This window comes from Dipodomys merriami, unplaced genomic scaffold, assembly GCF_024711535.1.
Source record: "Dipodomys merriami isolate MVZ:Mamm:240054 unplaced genomic scaffold, mDipMer1.0.p SCAF_8, whole genome shotgun sequence".
In the NCBI taxonomy this organism is placed as follows: Eukaryota; Metazoa; Chordata; class Mammalia; order Rodentia; family Heteromyidae; genus Dipodomys; species Dipodomys merriami.
In genome coordinates, this window is record NW_027206401.1 from 62,521,920 (window position 1) to 62,542,526 (window position 20,607).

The 20,607-nt window shown below is 40.6% G+C and overlaps 1 protein-coding gene across 1 annotated transcript in view; it reads left to right on the top strand.

The window, feature by feature from the left end:
* The first annotated feature begins 328 nt into the window (after positions 1–328).
* The window catches only part of Tmem30a (transmembrane protein 30A), a 33,925-nt gene continuing 13,646 nt past the window's right edge, over positions 329–20,607 (top strand). The window contains exons 1-3 of the mRNA XM_070010687.1: positions 329–581; positions 17,114–17,221; positions 19,884–19,991. Coding sequence (XP_069866788.1) covers positions 345–581; positions 17,114–17,221; positions 19,884–19,991 — 453 coding nt within the window. The 5' untranslated portion in view covers positions 329–344. The remainder of the gene's footprint in view (positions 582–17,113; positions 17,222–19,883; positions 19,992–20,607) is intronic.

The following is a 20,607-nucleotide window of genomic DNA, read 5'->3' on the forward strand; positions in this document are numbered from 1 at the left end:
GCCTCTTTCTTCCCCCTTCTCTCCTCCCCTCCTTCCCCTTCCCCTAGTCCCTTTTGCTGCTACCTCCTTCCCCTGGCTCTCCCGGGGCTTCTGGGGTGGGCCGCCGTCTCCGGAAGCGCGTCCCACCTCTTCCGCCCTCGGCGGCGGCGGCGGAGGCATTGGCTGCGGGGCCTGCGCCTGCGCGTCTCCCTGCAGGGTAGGCAGGTGGCTCCGTGGGGCGTGTCCCGCCCCTTCCGCCCCCGGCGGCGGCGTTGGCGGCGGGGCCTGCGCCTGCGCCTGCGCGTATCCCGCCAGGGTCGGCCGGCGGCTCCGCTGGGCGCGTCACGGCCCGCAGCCCGGGCTCGATGGCGATGAGCTACAACGCCAAGGATGAGGTGGACGGCGGGCCCCCGTGTGCTCCGGGGGGCTCCGCGAAGACCCCGAGGCCGGACAACACGGCCTTCAAACAGCAACGGCTGCCCGCTTGGCAGCCCATCCTCACGGCCGGCACGGTGCTGCCCACCTTCTTCGTGATCGGCCTCATCTTCATCCCCATCGGCATCGGCATCTTCGTCACCTCCAACAACATCTGCGAGATCGAGGTGAGAGGTGCCCGCCCCCGGGCCCGGGGTCCCCGGGGTGAGGGGTGTCCCGCCGGGGTCGGGTGAGGGGTGTCCCGTGGGGGCCCAGGGGCCCCGGGGTGAGGGGTGTCCCGCCGGGGTCCGGGGGTGAGGGGTGTCCCGTGGGGGCCCGGGGGCCCCGGGGTGAGGGGTGTCTGCGGTCCCCGGGGTGAGGGGTGTCTGCGGTCCCCGGGGTGAGGGGTGTCTGCGGTCCCCGGGGTGAGGGGTGTCTGCGGTCTCCGGGGTGAGGGGTGTCCCGTCGGGGCCCGTGGTCCCCGGGGTGAGGGGTGTCCCGTGGGGGCCCGGGGTCCCCGGGGTGAGGGGTGTCCCGTCGGGGCCCGTGGTCCCCGGGGCGAGGGGTGCCCGCGGCCCCCGAGGAGTGAGGGGTGCTCCGCCAGTCCCTTCCTCATCTGCGTTCTTCGGTCTCGTTCTCCGGCTCCCGAGTTTTCTCTTTTGCTCTAACTTCCTCCCCGCCCCGACTCGAGAGACTCTTGTTTCAAGTGTTGCTCAACGGCGTGAACAGAGAAGTAGAGGGGGGAAGAGTGATAGGAACTGAGTGCTCCCACCCGCGCTGCTACCTGGCCGCAGGGGTGTTTGGGGGAGGTTATTCCAGAACTCTCATTACCACCTTGGCCATTGCTGTGAAAGGCCTCAGAGTCACCGAGAATATTGACTCTTACTTCAATGAACAGATCACGACGTATTGGGACATAGGACCTAAATACATGCTTTTAGGTGGTAGAACATCCATGCGGTAGGTAAAAGGGAACCTGGAACCTGAGATCTGCTTTGGTGTGTAGGCTGAGTTTATTAATAATTATGCCCCACGTTCCCCTAGGAGTTTTTTTCCTCTTCCACCTTGTAAAATCTATCATTTTACACAGGGAGTTAAGTTGTGCACTGTTAAAACCATTTGGCTGGTCTTGTTTATGCTGACATTTTGCTTATAAAAGACATGATGATAATAGGGGCTATTTTGTTGCTCAGCAATTTGCAGGGTGAAGTGGTTGTTAGAATAAATACTGTAGCGTGTCCAATGTGAGGCCTCTGCTTGTCCTCTTCCATATTTAAGGGCGATTTTATCTGTTGAAAGTATAAGAGCCGATACCAACTAATACAGGTTTTTTCTATTCTCATTTCATGTATATAGTTGACCATTTTTAAATAGGGTAGGGAGTAGGGGAAAAGTGATTCTTTCTGTCTGTCTATCTATCTATCTATCTGTATCTGACTAATTGTTTGTGAGCTAGCTGTTCTTGAGGCTTGAATTTAGAGCCTGGGTGCTGTCCCTAGGCCTTTTCTCTCTCTAGGCTGGAGCACTACCTCATAAGCTTTCTAAAAAAGGCTTGGGAGTTTTTGTGGTTAACTGGAGATAAGAGACTTACTGCTTCTGCTTTTGCTGTGATCCTTAGCTCTCAGCCTCCCCAAGCAGATTGAAATAGTTTTTAATTGCTTCAGTTTTGCTAATAGTATCTACACCAAACTAGTTTTTAAGTTTTTAATTTTTTTTTGAGGGGCTTGTTCCTGGGCTTGAACTCAGGGCCTGAGTACTGTCCCTCAGCTCTTCAGCTCAAGGCTAGCGCTCTACCACTTGAGCCACAGCACCACTTCTGGCTTTTTCAGTGTATGTGGTACTGAGGAATCAAACCTAGGGCTTCATGCATGTTAGGCAAGCACTTTACCACTAAGCTACATTCCCAGCCTCCACTTCCACTTTTTGCTGGTTAATAGGAGGTAAGAGTTTCACTGCTTTCCTGCTTGGGCTGACTTCAAACCAGGATCCTCAGATCTCATCCACCTGAGTAGCTAGGATTACAGATGTGAGCCACTGGTACCCAGTCTAGTTTTTAAATCTTTTACTAAAAATTCATTTTCATCTTATTTACTACAGCAAGTGTCACTGACTTTTTCCCCCCCAATATGCATTTTTGTTTGATTTATTTTTTTCTCTCCTTTATAGGCCTGCAAATGTAGTCCAAAATGTTCTAAAATCTGAAGCTTCTTTTTGTGTGTATCATGTTAGGTACTCACAAAGTTTTGAGTTTTGGATTTCAGACTTTCAAATTAAGTATACTTACTACCTGGTGAAGTTCATAAGTTCATTCCTCCTCCACAACAGCAAATCTGAAAATTCTCAAACCTGTAAAGTTCTGCTCCTATGCATTTGGATAAGGAATATGCAACTTGTATTTCTTGTTCTCCCAGCCACACTTGGGTCACATAATCAGTTTGTTAACAAACTTGTGTAATTGGAGCTTGGGTTAAATTCCAGTTTAGCCACTTAATTAGCTTAATTTACCTACTTCCTCCTATGTTCTCTTTGTCATTGCTAACATAGAGTACAGTAAACTAATTTAATTACAAAATTGAGACAGAAAAGCAAATGACCTGATTTCCTTAACCTTTTACATTAGTCAGATCCTTACCACAGTGATAGTAGATGTAGAAGAAAACAAAGTGACATTAGAAATTCAAATCCTCTTACTGCAATGTCTGAAGATGCAGTGATAAAAGCAACAGTAATTTGAATTGTATATAATTCAGTGGTTACAAATTATCAGAAAACTAAGGAAGTATGGACATCTTTAAAAATTTAAAAACTTTTGGATTCTGAAATATGGTACTGTTCTTTAAGTAGTTGATGAGGTGGAAATTTCTTTAGTTCTCCTGTGTAGTTCTGATTTCAAAGTTCTTTGAAGACTTGCAGCTGAGTCTTGTCAGAGGGCACAGGAAAATTGAGTCAGGCTACTATCAAGGTCCCACTCTCCTTTTCTAGTTTGTGATTGTAGGCATGTTTGTGAATTCAACTTTTTCAAACCAAAAGATGCAGATTAGCTGATCTCTAAGATGCTCTTCAACTTAAATTTTATAACTTCAAGCTTAAATTTTATTAAAAAATGATACATGTTGAAATATATTGCTTTAGGGACTAGAGGAAATGTAAATTGTGAATAATTGTGAATTTTTGTTTGTTTTTGTCTGTATTGTGTGTGTGTGTGTGTGTTCGTGCATCTTTTTTCTTTTTCAGTACTGGGGATCGAACCCAGGACAGTACACTTGCTAGGCAAGTGCTTTGACACTGACCCAGCCCAGTAACTGAGAATTTGGTGCCAACTTTGACAAATAGTTGTGTTAGTAGAAGGTTTGCACTTGTGTGTATGTGCAATTGTGTGTTAAAAGTTAAGTATTAAACATGTGGATAAATTGTTTTGCATTAGGTCTAGAACTAGAAAAAAACTAGGGAGTTTTCTCAAACCCATATACTTGTTTCTGACAGATCGCCTTTCCTCTCTCCTCCCTCCTGTTTTTCCCCCTTCCTCCCTTTTCCTCCTTTCCCCTCTTTCCACTCTATTTTTGTTTTTGTTTTTTGTTTTTTGTGTGATTTTGAATCCATAACCAACAGCTTATGCTGTCCTTTTTAGTACATATTAAAATGTTTTGAGGATTATTAAAAGTAAGTGGGTAATGGGAAGCTATTGGCAACACTTATGTATTTTAAGTTCTTCACCTCTTAGTTTATTTTTGAAAATTTGAAAGCCTTATTGCTGTATTACTTCAAATTACTAGGGCAAAGCATACTTACTTGTAAAACCAAAATACTTGTCATAAAGTGCTGTGATCAGAATCTAAATATTTTTTAAGTAATAAGTGGCTCTTTTACATTCTCCAAGAAATGCCACACTAAAAAGGTACTGTTAAAATTGCCTTGGACCTCTGAAAAAGGCATTTTAAAAATGCACTTTGTTGTAATGCTTACATATGAATTTAGGTATAGGCATTTTAAAAGTTGGGTTGTATATTTTCCAAGTGAAATGAACTTGAGGCTTTAGAAAACTATAGTTATTTTTTATTTTTCAGGAGAAAATATTTTAAATTTTCATATTTTTTAAGTAGTAGCACTGTCTTCATTTATTATGAAGAACAAGGAATGAGTCCCTTAATTTGGCAACTGAAGGAGTCAGTCACATGTTTCTACTACAAAGGTAATGATTTTCTAGTCTAGAGCTCTTAGAGAAGCTGAGCTATGAACTTAAACTTGGTCTTCCTAAGAGAGTAAACTTATTCTTAACTTTTTCAAAAGATTTAGTAATTTTAAAATAATGAACAGAAAGTTTAGTAAGGTGTTTTGTGCCTGAAATTCCATCAGCTCCAGGAATCACTTAAGTACAAAGGTTCCAGGTTAATTTGAGCAACATGGCAAGATAAAAGAACAAAAAATAATTGGCTAATGGTTCAAATCAAAATAGTATGGTTATTCAGAATAGTATTTAAATGGAATATAGTGCAATAAATTTAGTGACACTAAGAAACCAAACTTTATTTTTTCCCCAAACTAATAGAGTAGAAGATACATTTTCATGAAATTGTAGTGGTTTCTCATATTTAATAAATAAATTTCCAACTTTCCTCCTTATCACCTTATTTCATTTATTCCTTTTAGTTCTTTAATCTTACTTATTCCTCTAGTTTCTGATAAAAGTGTTTTTAATCTATACTTTAAATTTTATCTTAAAATTGCCAAACCCTAGTTATACAAGGGGGCGCGGCACTGTGACATTTTCACACATGCATACAATGTGTCAATCATACCCTCTCAGCTTTCAAAACTCTGTCATCTATGTCTTTACTCTTGTTTCATTTGAATTATTAAACGGTAAGACTTTTTGATTAAATGGCCGGTAAATCCAGATTTAAACCTTAAGGATCCGAAGATAAGTTTAGTTGCTTTTTGGAAATGACTGTTGAGGATCAGTTATTTTAAATGTGAACATATTGATATTTAGATTTATTACAATTACAGAAAGAGGACCCTCAGAAGTGGTTTGTGATGATAGTGTTCTTATTACTAAAGTAACTTTAGTACTTAGAGCAACTGATGACAAAGAAATATGGCCTACTTGAATGTAAGGCCAGGATCTAAGAATGGATTAGGGGTGGATATTTGCATTCAATGTGGGGATAGGGAGGGAACTCAAACTTTGAATAGTTGTGAGAACTATTATCCCCCCCCCCCACTCCCAAAGGAATTAATTCCATTCTTCTCATGAATAGAATTGTATCACTAAAAATATAATGCAACTCATACTTATTATTTAATTCCAAATCATACTTAATTTGTAAGAACTTGCTTCTTGGTTTGAGCAGCTGGAAATATTTATTTTTCTGGCCCTTTATAGAAAAGAAATGCCTGTTCTTAAAGTTGTAAAGAAACATGCTAACATATTTAGTGTTTGCTACAGAAATAGCTGTGAAAGTTCACTTCTGATGCTCCATCCATAATGGTTTGAAGTAGGTATACTGATCCTAAATAATAGCTTGCACTGCACTATCTTTGCTCAGATTTAGTACATATAATATCCCTTAGCTAAGTTTACCATTGAATGTGGCTCCTGTAACATCATTATTCATTTCCCTATCAGGAAAAATTCAAGCAGCCTTAAGAGGATTGCTTTTCCTAGTTTAACTTTGGTTATTTTTTGTCTTAAGTAGACCCTCTAGGAAGGACTCCAGATATATTCTGTAGTATAGAAAACTCAGTTCAAGAGGTGTACTTAAAAAGCCTTTAAAAAAATCTGATTAATACTTAAAATGATTTATCTTATTACTCAGCATTTTGTTGAGTGACTTGTGTAGGTCTTAAATTGATTTCCTTTTAGATAAATTTACATTCAAAATGGCAGTTTTCCATTCTTCTGTACAGTGTAAAAAAATACATGTCCTTCAAGTTCCTCCTTTTCCTTCATAATAAATTCAGCCTGTTTCTTAGGCATAGGATGTATTTATAGAATCACTAAGAATACATGTCAATTTGATTTAAGGGAACAATTACAGTTGTAGGAAACAAAGCTGAAATACATAACTCTACCTAATCCACTCATCTACATCTCTTCTATTTTGCCTCTGGTTCTTTGCCATTTGGATTTAATGGGCAAGTTTCCAGACTACCATCATATTTTATACTGCGTCTTTTGTGCTTTTGACCTTTAAAGTCATTAATTATTAAAAAAAAAAAGAATGGTGTCTCCTCCTCCTCCTGGTAGCCTCCTTTCTCTCTAAGTTTGGTTTTTGAAACTGGTTGAATTGTTACACTCAACAGACTTTACTGTAATCTGAATGTTAGATCAGATTAGCCTTGAAAGGTTAGCTAAAAGGGGATATAGTAATTTGATGGGTAAACACTCATAAACTGAGTTGAGTTTATCAGACAAGTCATCATTGTATATTTCAGGTAGATAGGTAGGTAGGTAGGTGGACAGAGAGATAGATAGGTAGAGATAGACACAGACAGACAGCCTTGAGCTGAAGAGCTGAGGGACACCGCCCAGGCCCAGAGTTCAGGCCCCACAACTGGACCCCAAAAAAATAAAATAAAATAAAGGGTGAAGAACAAAGGGCTAAAGGCCCTTTAAAGAAAGTTCTTAAAAGCTGCCACTATGTACCACCTTAGTAATAAGGCAGCCCTGGGTACATGGAAGGCTGGAAAATGTACCTTTCTTCCGATAACAAGATTTAAGCTAATACATGAGAATTTCCTGTTAATAGTGTCCATTCTGATCTCCATTCACTCCATATTTTACTGCTGCTTTTGAAGTATGTTAGATTGTGAAAAGGGTTTAAAGGTTTTAAGATTTAAAGGGGGCCTTACAATTTTGAGTCTTTTGTTGTTGTTGTTGTTGTTCCATAGTGGGACTTGAACTCTAGGCCTGGGCACTGTCCCTCAGCTCTTCAGCTCAAGGCTCTACCTTGTGGCTCTACCACTTGAGCTACAGTGCCACTGGCCTTTTCTGTTTATGTGGTGCTGAGGAATCAAACCCAGGGCCTCATGCATGTGAGGCAAGCACTCTACTGCTGAGCCACCTTCCCAGCCCCACAATTTTGAATCTTTTTTTTTTTTTTTTATTATAAATGCACATTCTTTTTTTTTTTTTTAATTGTGAAAATACCATACAGAGGGGTTACAATTACATGGGCAAGATAATGAGTACATTTCTTTTCAAGCATTGTTGTCTCCTCCTTGGTTTCTCCTTCCCATCTTCCCATACCTTCCAGCCCCCCCCACTCCACCCTCCCCCCTCTCCCCCCCACCAACCAAAGTTGTAAAGTTCGTTTTTCGACATAACGACTTGTACATCTCATTGTTGCACTGGGTCCACCTGTATCCCTACTTAAACGATTTGTTTTTTCCCTTCCCCTCTACAAATTATACCAACATCAAATACAGTGAAAGCAGGGGTTATACCGTGGGGCAGGGTCATACAAAGCAACAAAGAAATCATCTTATAAATACATTAGAAACAATCGCATGAAAGAAAAAAAACATTTGAATACTTATCTTGGGGTTCATTTCCCTAGCATCAACTTATCTGACCTTTTCTGCTTGACTCAGACATATACTAGTTATCACAAATAAGGGAAAGCATGGGCTTATGTTTCTTTGGGCCTGGCTTACTTCACTTAATATAATTTTTTCCACGTCTTTCCATTTCCTAACAAATAGGACAATGTCATTCTTTCTAATGGAGGCATAGAATTCCATTGTGTATATATACCACATTTTCTTGATCCATTCATCTACTGAGGGGCATCTGGGTTAATAGTGTCCATTCTGATCTCCATTCACTCCATATTTTACTGCTGCTTTTGAAGTATGTTAGATTGTGAAAAGGGTTTAAAGGTTTTAAGATTTAAAGGGGGCCTTACAATTTTGAGTCTTTTGTTGTTGTTGTTGTTGTTCCATAGTGGGACTTGAACTCTAGGCCTGGGCACTGTCCCTCAGCTCTTCAGCTCAAGGCTCTACCTTGTGGCTCTATCTATTTACCATATCTTAGCTATGGTAAATAATGCTGCAATAAACATAGTTGTGCTGGTAGCTTTAGTGTGGTCTTGTTTGTAAACATTTGGGTAAATGCCCAAAAGTAGGATTGCTGGGTCATAAGGGAGCTCTATGTGGAGTCTTTTGAAGAACCTCCATACTGCTTTCCAGAGTGGTTGGACAAGTTTACACTCCCACCAACAATGCAGTAAGGTTCCCTTCTGTCCCCATCCCCTCCAGCATCTGTCATTATTCGAGTTCTTGATTATGGCCATTCTAACTGGGGTGAGGTGGCATCTCAGTGTTGTTTTGATTTGCATTTCTTTTATGGCTAGAGAGGTTGAACATTTCTTCCTGTGTCTATTGGCCATCCTTTCCTCTTCAGAGAAGCTCCTCTTTAAGTCTTTAGCCCAGTTATTTATTGGGCAGTTGTTTCTTTGAAGATTTGTTGTTGGGGGATTTAATTTTTTGAGTTCCAGGTATATTTTAAATATGAGACCCTTGTCCATTGTATGGCTAGTGAAGACCTCCCAATCCATGGGCTTTCTATTGATCTTGCTAGCTACGTCCTTTGCCATGCAGAAGCTCTGCAATTTCATGCAATCCCATTTGTCCAACCTTTCTTTGATTTGTTGTGTTTCTGGGTCTCTATTGAAAATTTTGGCCTGTGCCAAGGAGACCTAGGGTTTCTCCTATTCCATCCTGTAATGTTTTCAGAGTATCTGCTTTGACTTCGAGGTCTTTGATCCATTTGGAGTTGATTCTGATGCAGGGTGATATATAAGGATCTAGCTTTCATTTTCTACAAGTTGCTAACCAATTTTGCCAGCACCATTTATTGATGAGGCTGTCTTTCTTCCATTCTATTTTTTTAGCTCCCTTATCGAAGATTATATGGCTATAGGTCTTTTAGGTTCATTTCTGGGTTTTCAATTCTATTCCATTGGTCCTGAGGTCTGTTCTTGTGCCAGTACCAAGCTGTTTTGATTACTATGGCTTTGTAGTAGAGTTTGAAATTTGGTATTGATATTCCTCCAGCGGTGTTCTTTCTGTTAACTATCGTTTTTGCTATTTGGGGTCTTTTATTGTTCCATATGAATATTCATATTCATATTCATATTCATATTTCCTTGAAGAATGAGGTTGGAATATTGATAAGTATTGCATTGAATTTGTAGATAGCCTTGGGAATTTTGAATCTTATAAGTCTTATTTAAGTGGTGTGTGTGTGAGTAAAGATGTATGAGAGGTAAGGGACTAAGCCACCTTGCTATCTGAAGAAATGAGTTAGAGCAGAGGCCTAGAGCAGAGTGCTCAGTAGATGGAAATAGCAAAGAGAGACCAGTGTTTTTGAAGCAGAGGAGCATGAAAAGATGTTGTTAGAGTGGAGTGGTGTTGGGGTACACATCATGTGGGCCACCGTAAGGACCTTACCTTCCACTCAGTATGATAGAAAGCCATTTACACATAGATGGTATCTCACTTAAAAGAGAGATTGAATCATGGCATAGAAAATAATTGCTTGGGGGCTGGGAAGGTGGCTCAGTGGTAGAGCGCTTGCCTTGCATGCATGAGGCCCTGGGTTCGATTCCTCAGCACCACATAAGCAAAAAGAAAAAAGCCGGAAGTGGCGCTGTGGCTCAAGTGGTAGAGGGCTAGCCTTGAGCTGAAGAGCTGAGGGACAGCGCCCAGGCCCAGAGTTCAGGCCCCACGACCGGACCCTCCTCCCAAAAAAAGAAAATATTGCTTGGTAATTAATAATGCAAGCAATGTATTACTGTATAATTTTCTTTTGGTGGAGAACAGTTACTGAGGTTTGAACTCAGAGCTTCTATTTAGCTTACTTGCTCAATTGATGCTCTCCCACTTGCACCATGTCTCTAGCCTTTTTTTTTGGCTGGTTATTTTGCAGATGGATTCTCAAAGACTTTTCTCCCTGGGCTATTTTTGAAATCTCCAGTCTTTGGATCTTAGCTAGGATTACAAGGTGTGAGCCACCAGCATCTGACAAAGCAGGCCCAGAGTTCAGGCCCCACGACCGGACCCAAAAAAAAAAAAAAAAAGAGTCTCAGGGACTTTCCTGCCCGGGCTCAGATCCTCAGATCCTTAGATCTCAGCCTCCTGAGCAGATAGGATCACAGGCGGGAGCCACCGGCACCTGGCCCAAAGGTTTTTTTAAAAACAGTTTTGTATACCATTCAACATCATACTTCTGACATCAGCTGTATGGGCACTGTCCTCCATTTTAGATGCTAGTCACAAGTCCCAAATTCTCACTTGCACTTCTGACAAAGAGTTATAAATCAGGTTTTCTACTGACCACTCTGGAATTGATGTGTTCAGCTTACAGAAGAACTCAAAGATAGGCTTCTCTTCATTCAACTTGTTAGGGACATTAGGAGGATACAGAGGACAGTTAGATAGAAGAGATTTCCTATGGAAGAGCTGTGGGAGAAAGTGAGGGTCTTCTGTGCCTTCTTAGTGTACCCCCCTTCAGGTACCCCTCTGTGTTCTTGCATATGAAGGTTCTTCAAGCCTTCTTAGATTAGCATGATTGATTCAGTTATTGGCCATCAATCACCTCAACCCTCAGTTTCTTCCCCTCCTTAGATGTTAAGTGTGGCTGAAAGTTCCAACCCTTTTTAGTTAGTTATTTTTGGCTCTGGGGTCCAGGGCCTTTGCTTGAGCCTTCCCTTGTTGCTTTAGTTAGTTTCAGGTTTTTCAGGCAGGCCTTCCACTCAGATCTACCTACTTGCACCTCCTGCATAGCTTTAACCACAGACACATAACCATCACACCTGTTTGTTGGTTGAGATAGGATCTTGCTAATTTTCCTGGACTGACTTTAAACTGTGACCTCTCCAGTCTCTGCCTCCCAAGTAGCTGGAATTATAGGCAAGGACCTGGCCCTAAAAGTGCTAACACTTTATTTAGTCAAGGTCTTTCTGGTGACCAGATTTCCTCCTAAAGCTGACTGGGGTGCCACTAGTCATCTCATTTGCATAGAGGAAGTACTCTTATCATTACTGTACTGATGGTCCAGGCTTTTAGGAGATCAAATACAAAGCCCTGCTTTATTCATGTTGATTGTCCATTCTTTGATCCACTCTATGTGTAGGTTGAAATATAGCTAACAAATCTCTTTTTTTTTTGGTTGGTCTTGTGGCTTGAACTCAGGACCTAGGCACCGTCCTTGAACTTTTCTGGTCTACCACTTTGAGCCACAGTTCCACTCCTGGATTTCTGGTGGTTAATTGGAGATAAGAATCTATGGACTTTCCTGCCTATGTTGGCTTTGAACCGCAATCCTCATATCTGTCGCCTGAGTAGCTGGGATGGGCCACCAGCACAAGTCTGCAAAGCTCCTTTCATCTATTTCCGAAGCAGTTTTAAGTTTTAAAAATTTAGGGCTTTTGTAAAATAAAATCTGATCATAATTTATTAGTTTTTGTTTATAGAATTAAATGTTGTACAACTATTCCCCTATTTACTTTCTGTGGTTTGAGCTATCCCCAGTCATCTGTGGTCTGAAAATGAAAAATTCTAGAAATTAACACTTTTTAAGCTTAAAACTACACACCATTCTGGGAAGCATTTGTGCTGTTGTGCTCCATGCTGCCTTGGTTATCAGTCATCCCTTTGTCCTGGATATCTACTTGGTATTTGCTAATCACTCATTAGTCACTTAGTACCTATCTTCATGTTCAGACTGACTATCCAGGAGTTGCAGTGCTCCTGTTTAAGTACTTCTGCATAACTCACTAGTGGTCCTGAAGAGTGAAAGTAGGGATGCTTGTCATCCAGATGCACCAAGAGAAACAGGTATTTTTCTTATGTGAAAGGTGACAGCTCTCCATAAAACAGGAAGATTGTCACGTTTGAGAGAGAACACAATTCATGTATTTTTCATTGTAGTGTACTACTATAATTATTTCCTATGCCTAATCTATAAATTGAGCTTTATCTATAAATTGTAGGGAATTTGCCATTGTCCTTGAGTTTCAGGAACCACTGGGTTTCCTGGAATGTGCACACCAGAGAATACCAGGGAATTCAAATCCTGCTTTAAATTCCTAATAAGAAAAATGGTCCTTGGTGATGGTACCCTGTCATAATGATGATGGTGGTTTTAATTTACATTTAACAAAAATGAAGATTTTTAGATGTACTGTTTAAAAATATTAGCATATTAATCATTGGAGCCCAATTTACTTTAACATATGTCTTTTAAATGGACTTTTCTATTTAAATGATTTGAAGGGGTATATAAGAGGAAGCAGTAATGGAGTCTAATGAAAAGAAAACAATTTTGGAGTTTGACAGATCTGCTTCTGAGTGGTTTGAATGTGATCCTCCAAAGGAGACCTGAAATCTTAACTCCAGGTACCTGTGCATGTGACTTTATTTGGAAAGAGTCTTTGCTGGTGGAATCAAGTTCGGATGAGGTCACTCATGGGGCTCCCATCCAGTGTGATTGGCTTGCCTCTAGCAGACACACATCACAATTGGTGTGAAGACAAGGACAGAGAGAACTCCATGTAACAGCAGAGACAGAGATGGAGTGATGCAGCTGCCAGCTAAAGAAGTGCAGGGGTTGCTGGCCATGGCCAGAAACTGGGAAGGAGCTGCAGGAAATGTGCTAGCAGGAAATGTGGCCCTGCTAACACCCAAACTGGGCTTACACTTTCAGAACTATGAAACACATGTGTTTCTCTTGTTCCCGGACATCTAATTTGTGGAAATTTGCTTCAGTAGTCCTATAAAACAAAGTGTTTCCACTTACTGGCTGTTTGGACTTGGCAGTCACATTGAATCTCTGAATCTCACTTTGTTTTTATAGGACCAAGAATAGTGTTTTCTCTTTCATGGAGAACATTTAGCACTCTGGTACTTGAACCACAGCTCCACTTCCAGCCTTTTTTAGTAGTTAATTGGATATAAGTCTCTCAGACTTTTTCTCCCTGGGCTACATTCAACTGCAGTCCTCACATCTCAGCCTCCTGAGTAACTAGGATTATAGGCATGAGCCACTGGTGCCTGGCAATTTTTTTTCCTTTCTCTGATCACTATAGTTATTGCTTTTTAGGACAGTTTGGTTTCTCTGGTGCTGTCCTGTTTTTCTGTATTGAGAGAAGGGATTCCCCCCGCAGTGGTGTTTGTCTAAATAATAATAATAATAGTAATAATAATAATAAAAGGCATTTAAAATATGTCAGTACTTTCTATGCTCCTTTTACTTCTCTTCTCTGTAAATCCATAGCCATATTCTTTCCTACCAGGTCCTTATTGTGCAGATTTCTTAGTCTCTAGTGATAGGAACCTTTGTGGAAGTTTAGCCTTGGACCCTCATATTTGAGTTTTGTGTAGCAGACTGTAACTTATACTACTTCTCTGAGTCAAGAACAGGACATTTACTTCACTTGAGGACAATTACTCTTTTACTTGAGATTACTTAGTAATAGAGCAGAGAAATTTGCTCCTGTGGTGTCACACTAGTGACATTAGAATACAAGTTGTATGTTTATTTTCTTGAGGACACCTGGAGAAAGATCTTGCTCTTCCTAGCCCCTCGCTGATGTCTGTCATACATTGCTGTCTTCATGAGCTTTCTTATGCTGCTGGTGTTTCTGTTCCCTGAGTAACAATATCCATTCCCAGAATCTGACTTTACTAACAATTCTAGATGCTTCTATGCTGCATTACTAGCATAGGCCTGCAATGGCCCTGTGCTCATTTATAGTGGCATAAATCACATTTTTTTTTAGCAGTACTAGGATTTGAAGTCAAGGATACATGCCTGGCAGGCCGGTGCTTTGCCACTTGAAGTTGCTTTGCCGCCAGCCTACTCAGATCATTTTCTGTAAGTCAACTGTACTTGAAATCTTGAACTCATGTGTCTTTTGGGTACATCAGTGTGCTGTGCTCTCAGCCAAGGATGAGTACTATACTGTGTTCCTGTAGGTAAGATCTATTCTGTAGCTGACCTGGAGAAACTTGCTGACTATGAGGCGAGGCTATTTATATGGTATTTGATAAAACAATTTTTTAAAAATCAAAACTCATTTTTATTTTTATTTTTTCAAAATACTCATTTTGGCTGGGAATGTGCTTGCCTAGCACACATGAAACCCTGACTGGTCTGATTCCTCAGGACCACATAAACAGAAAAGGCAGGAAGTGGCGCTGTGGCTCAAATAGAGTGCTAGCCTTGAGCAAAAGAAGCTTAGGGAAGCCGGGTGTTGGTGGCTTATGCCTGTAATCCTAGATATTCAGGAGGCTGAGATCTGAGAATCACAGTTCAAAGCCAACCTAGGCAGGAGAAAGTCCGTGAGACTTATCTCCAGTTAACCACCAGAAAACCAGAAGTGGTGCTGTGGCTCAAGTGGTAGAGCACTAGCCTTGAGCTGAGGGACAATGCCCAGGCCCAGAGTTCAAGCCCCACAACTGACCAAAAAAAAAAAAAAAAAAAAAAGCTCAGGGATGGTGTCCAGGACTGGAAAAAATAATTAAAAAAAAACCCCACAAAAATTCATTCCATTTAAAAGACTATTGGAAGCTGAGCTCTGGGCGGTCAAGTATTATGCTAGATTGTCATGCCTAGAATACATAGGCACCCATTAAATATTAGCTGAATGAATGATTCCCTCATTAGAGAGTGTTCGGAAGGCCCATTTCCTGACTCTTGCCATTTGAGAGGGTTCCAAGCCTCCACTATGGGAATAGGCCCAGCTGGCAAATATTTGAATTCATCACCTCTCTTAAAAACACTTTCCAGTTCTTTATTCCCTTCTGAAAGAACATTTTAAAAGCACTTAGTTTTCAGAGAAGTTGTTGTTAACAGCAAGTACATACTGCTGTCTAGGTTAGAAAAAGAATTTATTAGAGGGGCATTGGGTAGCTTTTCCACAAAGTCAAAATGGATGGGGAATATGGAGATTGAGATAGGAGGCAGGTGGAAATGGAAGAGCTTTTAAAAATGTAGTCTGGCCCAATGGCCATGGCTGCTGTTGAGTTCTCCCCTCCTCTTTCTCTGCTTCGTTAGCTGCTGGTCTATAATCACCTCCACTCTTGTGTCTGTCTCTCATGATTCAGATACTTATGTCCAGACTGTACTGAGCTTAGATCCTGTGCCTTGGTACTGCCTACTATAAGCTTAGGATGGACAAGGAGCCATTTCTCCCTTTGTCTCTTAAGGTGTGTCCCTCACAGATTCTCACGAGGGAGAATTCCACAATTTGTAGCAGGGTGTAACAATAACAGAGACCATAGTTATTTGCCTAAAGTTTCTCTTCAGTTTTATAACCTGTGGGTCCCAAGTTTGTATACCAGGAAGGGCACATCCATGTGTGAAAAGACAGAACATGGTTGAGACTTCAGGATAGGACAGGGCTAGATCCATACTCTTGCTTAGAATCAGCAGCCGGTAATCAAGGAAAGTTCACTGAATCTTCCAAAAGAACAATTTCCTAGGAATTTCTTATTTGTATTGAGAAAAAAAGGATTTTAGTTTAGCAGACCTGTCCATCTGGTATGGTGAAAGTTTTGATACTAATCACCCTGCCATCAGGTGTCACAAGTTTTTATTTATTTATTTTTTATGCGAGTTCTGGGGCTTGAACTCAGGGTCTGGGCACTATGTCTGAGGCTCTATTGAGCTATAGCTCCACTTCTGGCTTTTTGCTGATGAACTGGAGATGAGTCTCACAGACTTTCCTGCCTGGACTGGCTTAAACCACAATCCTCAGCTCTCAGCCTCCTGAGTAGCTAGGTTTACAGGTGTGAGCCACAAGTTTTAATGTGTGGACTGAAAGATTGTCCCCCATAAATCAAGTCCCTAGGCAAGCCACTCATGCTTGTCAGCTGGCTTCATACTCAAGCCTTATGAGATGACTGACCATCCCTCCTCCCCTTAGTCTTGCCCCCTCCTCAGTCACCACCCTCATTTGGTGGTAAGATCTGAAAGAGTTGGGGATGGAGCTTCCATGCCCTCTCTGTGTGCTTGGGGCACACAGTCCTCTCAGTATCTCAGTGGGTATACCAACCAGAACACGCCCTACACCTGTGTCCAGTCTGAAGTGTGGGCTTCATGATTACACATGATTGATTGAACACTGACCATGCCACAGTTGAACTATAAATTCTCAGCCCGGCGCTCTCTTCCCTAGAGGTTGGGCTGGGCCAAAGTTCTGGTGACTCACGCCCCATCTTGTTGGCATAAATTCTGGTATGAATCAAGGGGCTTATGTGTAACAAAGGTTCTCCAGTTACCTGGTAAATGCTAGTGGCCAGCTTCCTGCTAGGAACTAAGGACAAAGAGTATATATAAAGATATATTAGTGGTTTAGTAGTTTATAGCCTCATATGTCAAGCGTTTTGAATGTTATATGTTTATGACTATAAGCCTAAATGTATTTGTTTTGGTAAAAAGGACAGAGAGAGAGAGGGAGGAGGAAGGGAGAGGGGAAAAGAGAGAGACAGATAACTTGATTGGAAAGACCAGCCAAGAAAAGAACAATAAGGCTTATTTTAGTGTTTAATTCCTCATATGTCGAAACCAATAGATGACCTTAACAGCAGTTTATGCCTGGCTCTAGGTTGCTTTATTGGACTGTTTTTTTTTCCTTGAATAGCAGGTTATTTTAGAGTGTCTTAGGCATCCTCTTTCTACAAGGAAGTGCTTACTTACCTTTTTATCTTACAGATTGATTATACCGGAACAGAGCCTTCCAGTCCCTGCCATAAATGTTTGTCTCCAGAAGTGACACCTTGCATTTGTACCATCAACTTCACACTGGAAAAGTCATTTGAGGTTTGTGTTAGAAAAGCCAGGCTTTAAAACATTACCATATTGTACTTTTAAAACTAAGGGTTTTTGTCGTAGCAGTTGTTTGTTTTTTTAGAAAACTCAATTTAATTGATTGGAATCCATATAATATACTCTTTTGGGCAAGATTGTTTTATGTACTTGGATGTTGCATTTTGCTAATAGTTAAATATATTTATTTGACTTTTATTTTGTAGACAAAATTTAATATAGTTTGTTAGTGGAAAATTTACAGCTATACAAATTGTAATGTTTATTTTTTATTTATTTTTTTTGTTGGTTGTGGGGCTTGAACTCTGGGCCTGGATGCTGCCCCTCAGTTCTTCAGCTCAAAGCTAGTGCTCTACCACTTGAGCCACAGTGCCACTTCTAGTTTTCTGGTAGTTAATTGGAGATAAAAGAGTCTCACGGATGTTCCTGCCTGGGCTGACTTTGAACCGTGATCGTCAGGTCTCAGCCTCCTGAGCAGCTAGGATAACAGGCATGAGCCACCAGCACCTGGTTGTAATGTTTATATCTTTGTCTACTTTTATTTAAAAATTCTCAAATTGTTTTGCATACTTTTAATTATAAAATGTTTACTTTAGCAAAGTACTGATATTCTCATTATTTAATTGAATTACTTTTTGTGAGATATGAAACATTACCCAAAATGCAAAAACTTAGAAAAGTTTAAAGACCTTTTGTATTTTGGTAATTGGATCCTCCCCCACTTCTCCACCCATGTTTGTATATTGATATTTTGTATTTGGGGAATACACCCCAAATCACACACCCTCCTCATGTCTTATCTGTCTGCTTTTTTTTGTATATGTGTTTATTAATGATGCTCTTCTATTCTTAATGACAGAGTATCTAGTAAAGGACAGAATAGGCATGGAAAGACTAGTTTTTTTACTGCTATTTGCAAATTAACCTTGAAAAATTATTGTTCAGTGAGAAAAACGGATGGAATGCATGCTAACTTTTTAAATTTTTCTGCATTTTGCTTTGTGATGGTAGAACTTGAGTATTTTGATACTATAATAGATGGTTGCACACTTTGGTTTCTCTTCAGATCGTATAAATCTTTCGCCTTTTACTATAATAGATGGTTGCCATCTGGTGGTTATAGCTGCTTTTACACCAGGATTAATGCACAATGCTGCCTTCGCCCAAACCGTTGGAAGCTCATTTGAGAAGTGAAGAGTTTAATATTGTAACTGTTTCAACAGAAATAATGCAATCACATGTCTTTTGAATGTGATAAACTGCAAAGATGTAGTAAATTTTGCTTTTGTCACTGTAGGCAGAATTGAAGCAATAAGAGACTTGGGGTGGTTTAGAAACTTAGTCTCCTTCCCACTCAAAAGCATTTATTTCAGAACTTCTGCAAGAATGATCAACCTCAGATTCATTCTTCTGTAGGTTCTTCAAAACTTTGAAGTAAAGCCTTTTCAGGGAACTTAAATTATTTGGTTGCATATTCATTGAAAGGACCTTTCTCAGTTTACAAATTGAATTTACTTAATAGAGATGATTTTTATTTCACAAAGTATGTTTATCTTGCTTCTGTGATGTAATTTTGATATCCTGCCTCCTAAGAAAGTTTTCTTTTTTTTAAAAATTTTAATTTTAATTTTTTGTGAACATACTGTACAGAGGGGTTACAATTACATGGGCAAGATAGTGAGTACATTTCTTATCAAACATTGCAGCCTCCTCCTTTGTTTACCCTTCACATCCCTTCCCAGCCTCCTCCCCCCCCCCCCCAAGAAAGTTTTGAATTTCAGCTTGGAATTTACTTAGACAATAAGTGAAAGGTTTGGGCATTTGCCTTCTCAAACATTGTTGCTAATTGGACAAAGACCAATCTGGATTTGAGAATATTTTAAAGTGTCTCAGAGTGGACTACTAGATTTCATTTAGAGGTTTTTTTGTTTGTTTTTAAATGCTGGTCCTGAGGCTTGAACTCAGGGCCTGGGTGCTGTCCCTGACCCTCTTTGTGCTCAAGGCTACCACTCTACCACTTGAGCCACAGTGTCACTTTTGGCTTTTCTGAGTAGCTTATTGGTGATAAGAGTCTCAGAGACTTGGCCTCCCCAACTGGCTTTGAAACATGATTCTCAGAACTCAGCTTCCTGAGTAGCTAGTATTGTATGTGTAAGCCATCAGTGACCAGTGAGCATTAATTTTTAATGTATACATAGTACTCCGTTGAATTCTTTGAGGAGAATTTGAAAGCTTACTCTTGTGTTTTTTGGAATATGCCTTCTTAATCTTTTCTTACAAGTGTATTCTTCTTCTTCTCCTCCTCCTCTTCCTCCTCTTCCTCCTCTTCCTCCTCCTTCTTCTCCTCCTCCTCCTCCTCCTCCTCCTCCTTCTCCTTCTCCTTCTCCTCCTCCTCCTTCTTCTTCCTTCTTGTCCTTCCTCCTCCTCCTCCTCCTCTTCTTTCTTCTTTCTTCTTTCTTCTTCCTGTAGGAGTTGAGCTATACACCCCTAGTCTGCCATTTTAGGTTGCTGAGTGCACATAGAATTTATTCTAGTACTTATCATAGATTGTATGCTAGTATAGACTAGACTGATTACCTTTCTGTACACAGTAAAAAAAAAAAGCTAATACATGGTTATTTTCATATGCAAATCACTTCCCTTTCATTTTCTCTAGGGCAATGTGTTTATGTATTATGGACTATCTAGCTTTTATCAAAATCATCGTCGTTATGTGAAATCTCGAGATGACAGTCAACTCAATGGAGATCCTAGTGCATTGCTTGTAAGTAAAATGAAGAGATATAAGTGTGGTATCTAAAATAAGAATGAAGTAACCAATTACTAATGTTAACATGGTTCATGTTAAAGGGTCACTTGTTATTTCTGGTTTGTGTTTTTTAGTTAAAATATACTTTTTTTCTGAACTTTGCACAGATTCTTACAGCTAGAGGACATATCACTACCTGCTTGTTCATAGTCATTACTGATATTTTTAACTGCATCAATCTGGTTGTGATAGAATTTTGATCAGTCTAACAATGTAGATGTACAGATGTATTTTGTTTAGATTTGTTCTTATTATGCTAGGTAGATATATGTAAGTTAGCGTTTTTTTTTTTTTTTTGGCTGGGGGTGGGGGGGGGAGTTTGTAGTACTAGGGTTTTGAACCTAGGGCCTCACACCTCTCATAGCTAGGAAAATAGTGTTCTACCACCTCAGTCATACCTCCAGCTCCTGATTTGCTTTTGTTTAGGGTCTACTTCTTTTGCCCTGTTCCAGCCATGGACCACAATCTTAATAGCTTGCCTCCTGAGTATCTGGAATTATAGGTGTGCACCACACCTGGATATGGATTAGCAGCCTTTATTTCTCAGATTGTGTTTTAAAATGGAGTATGG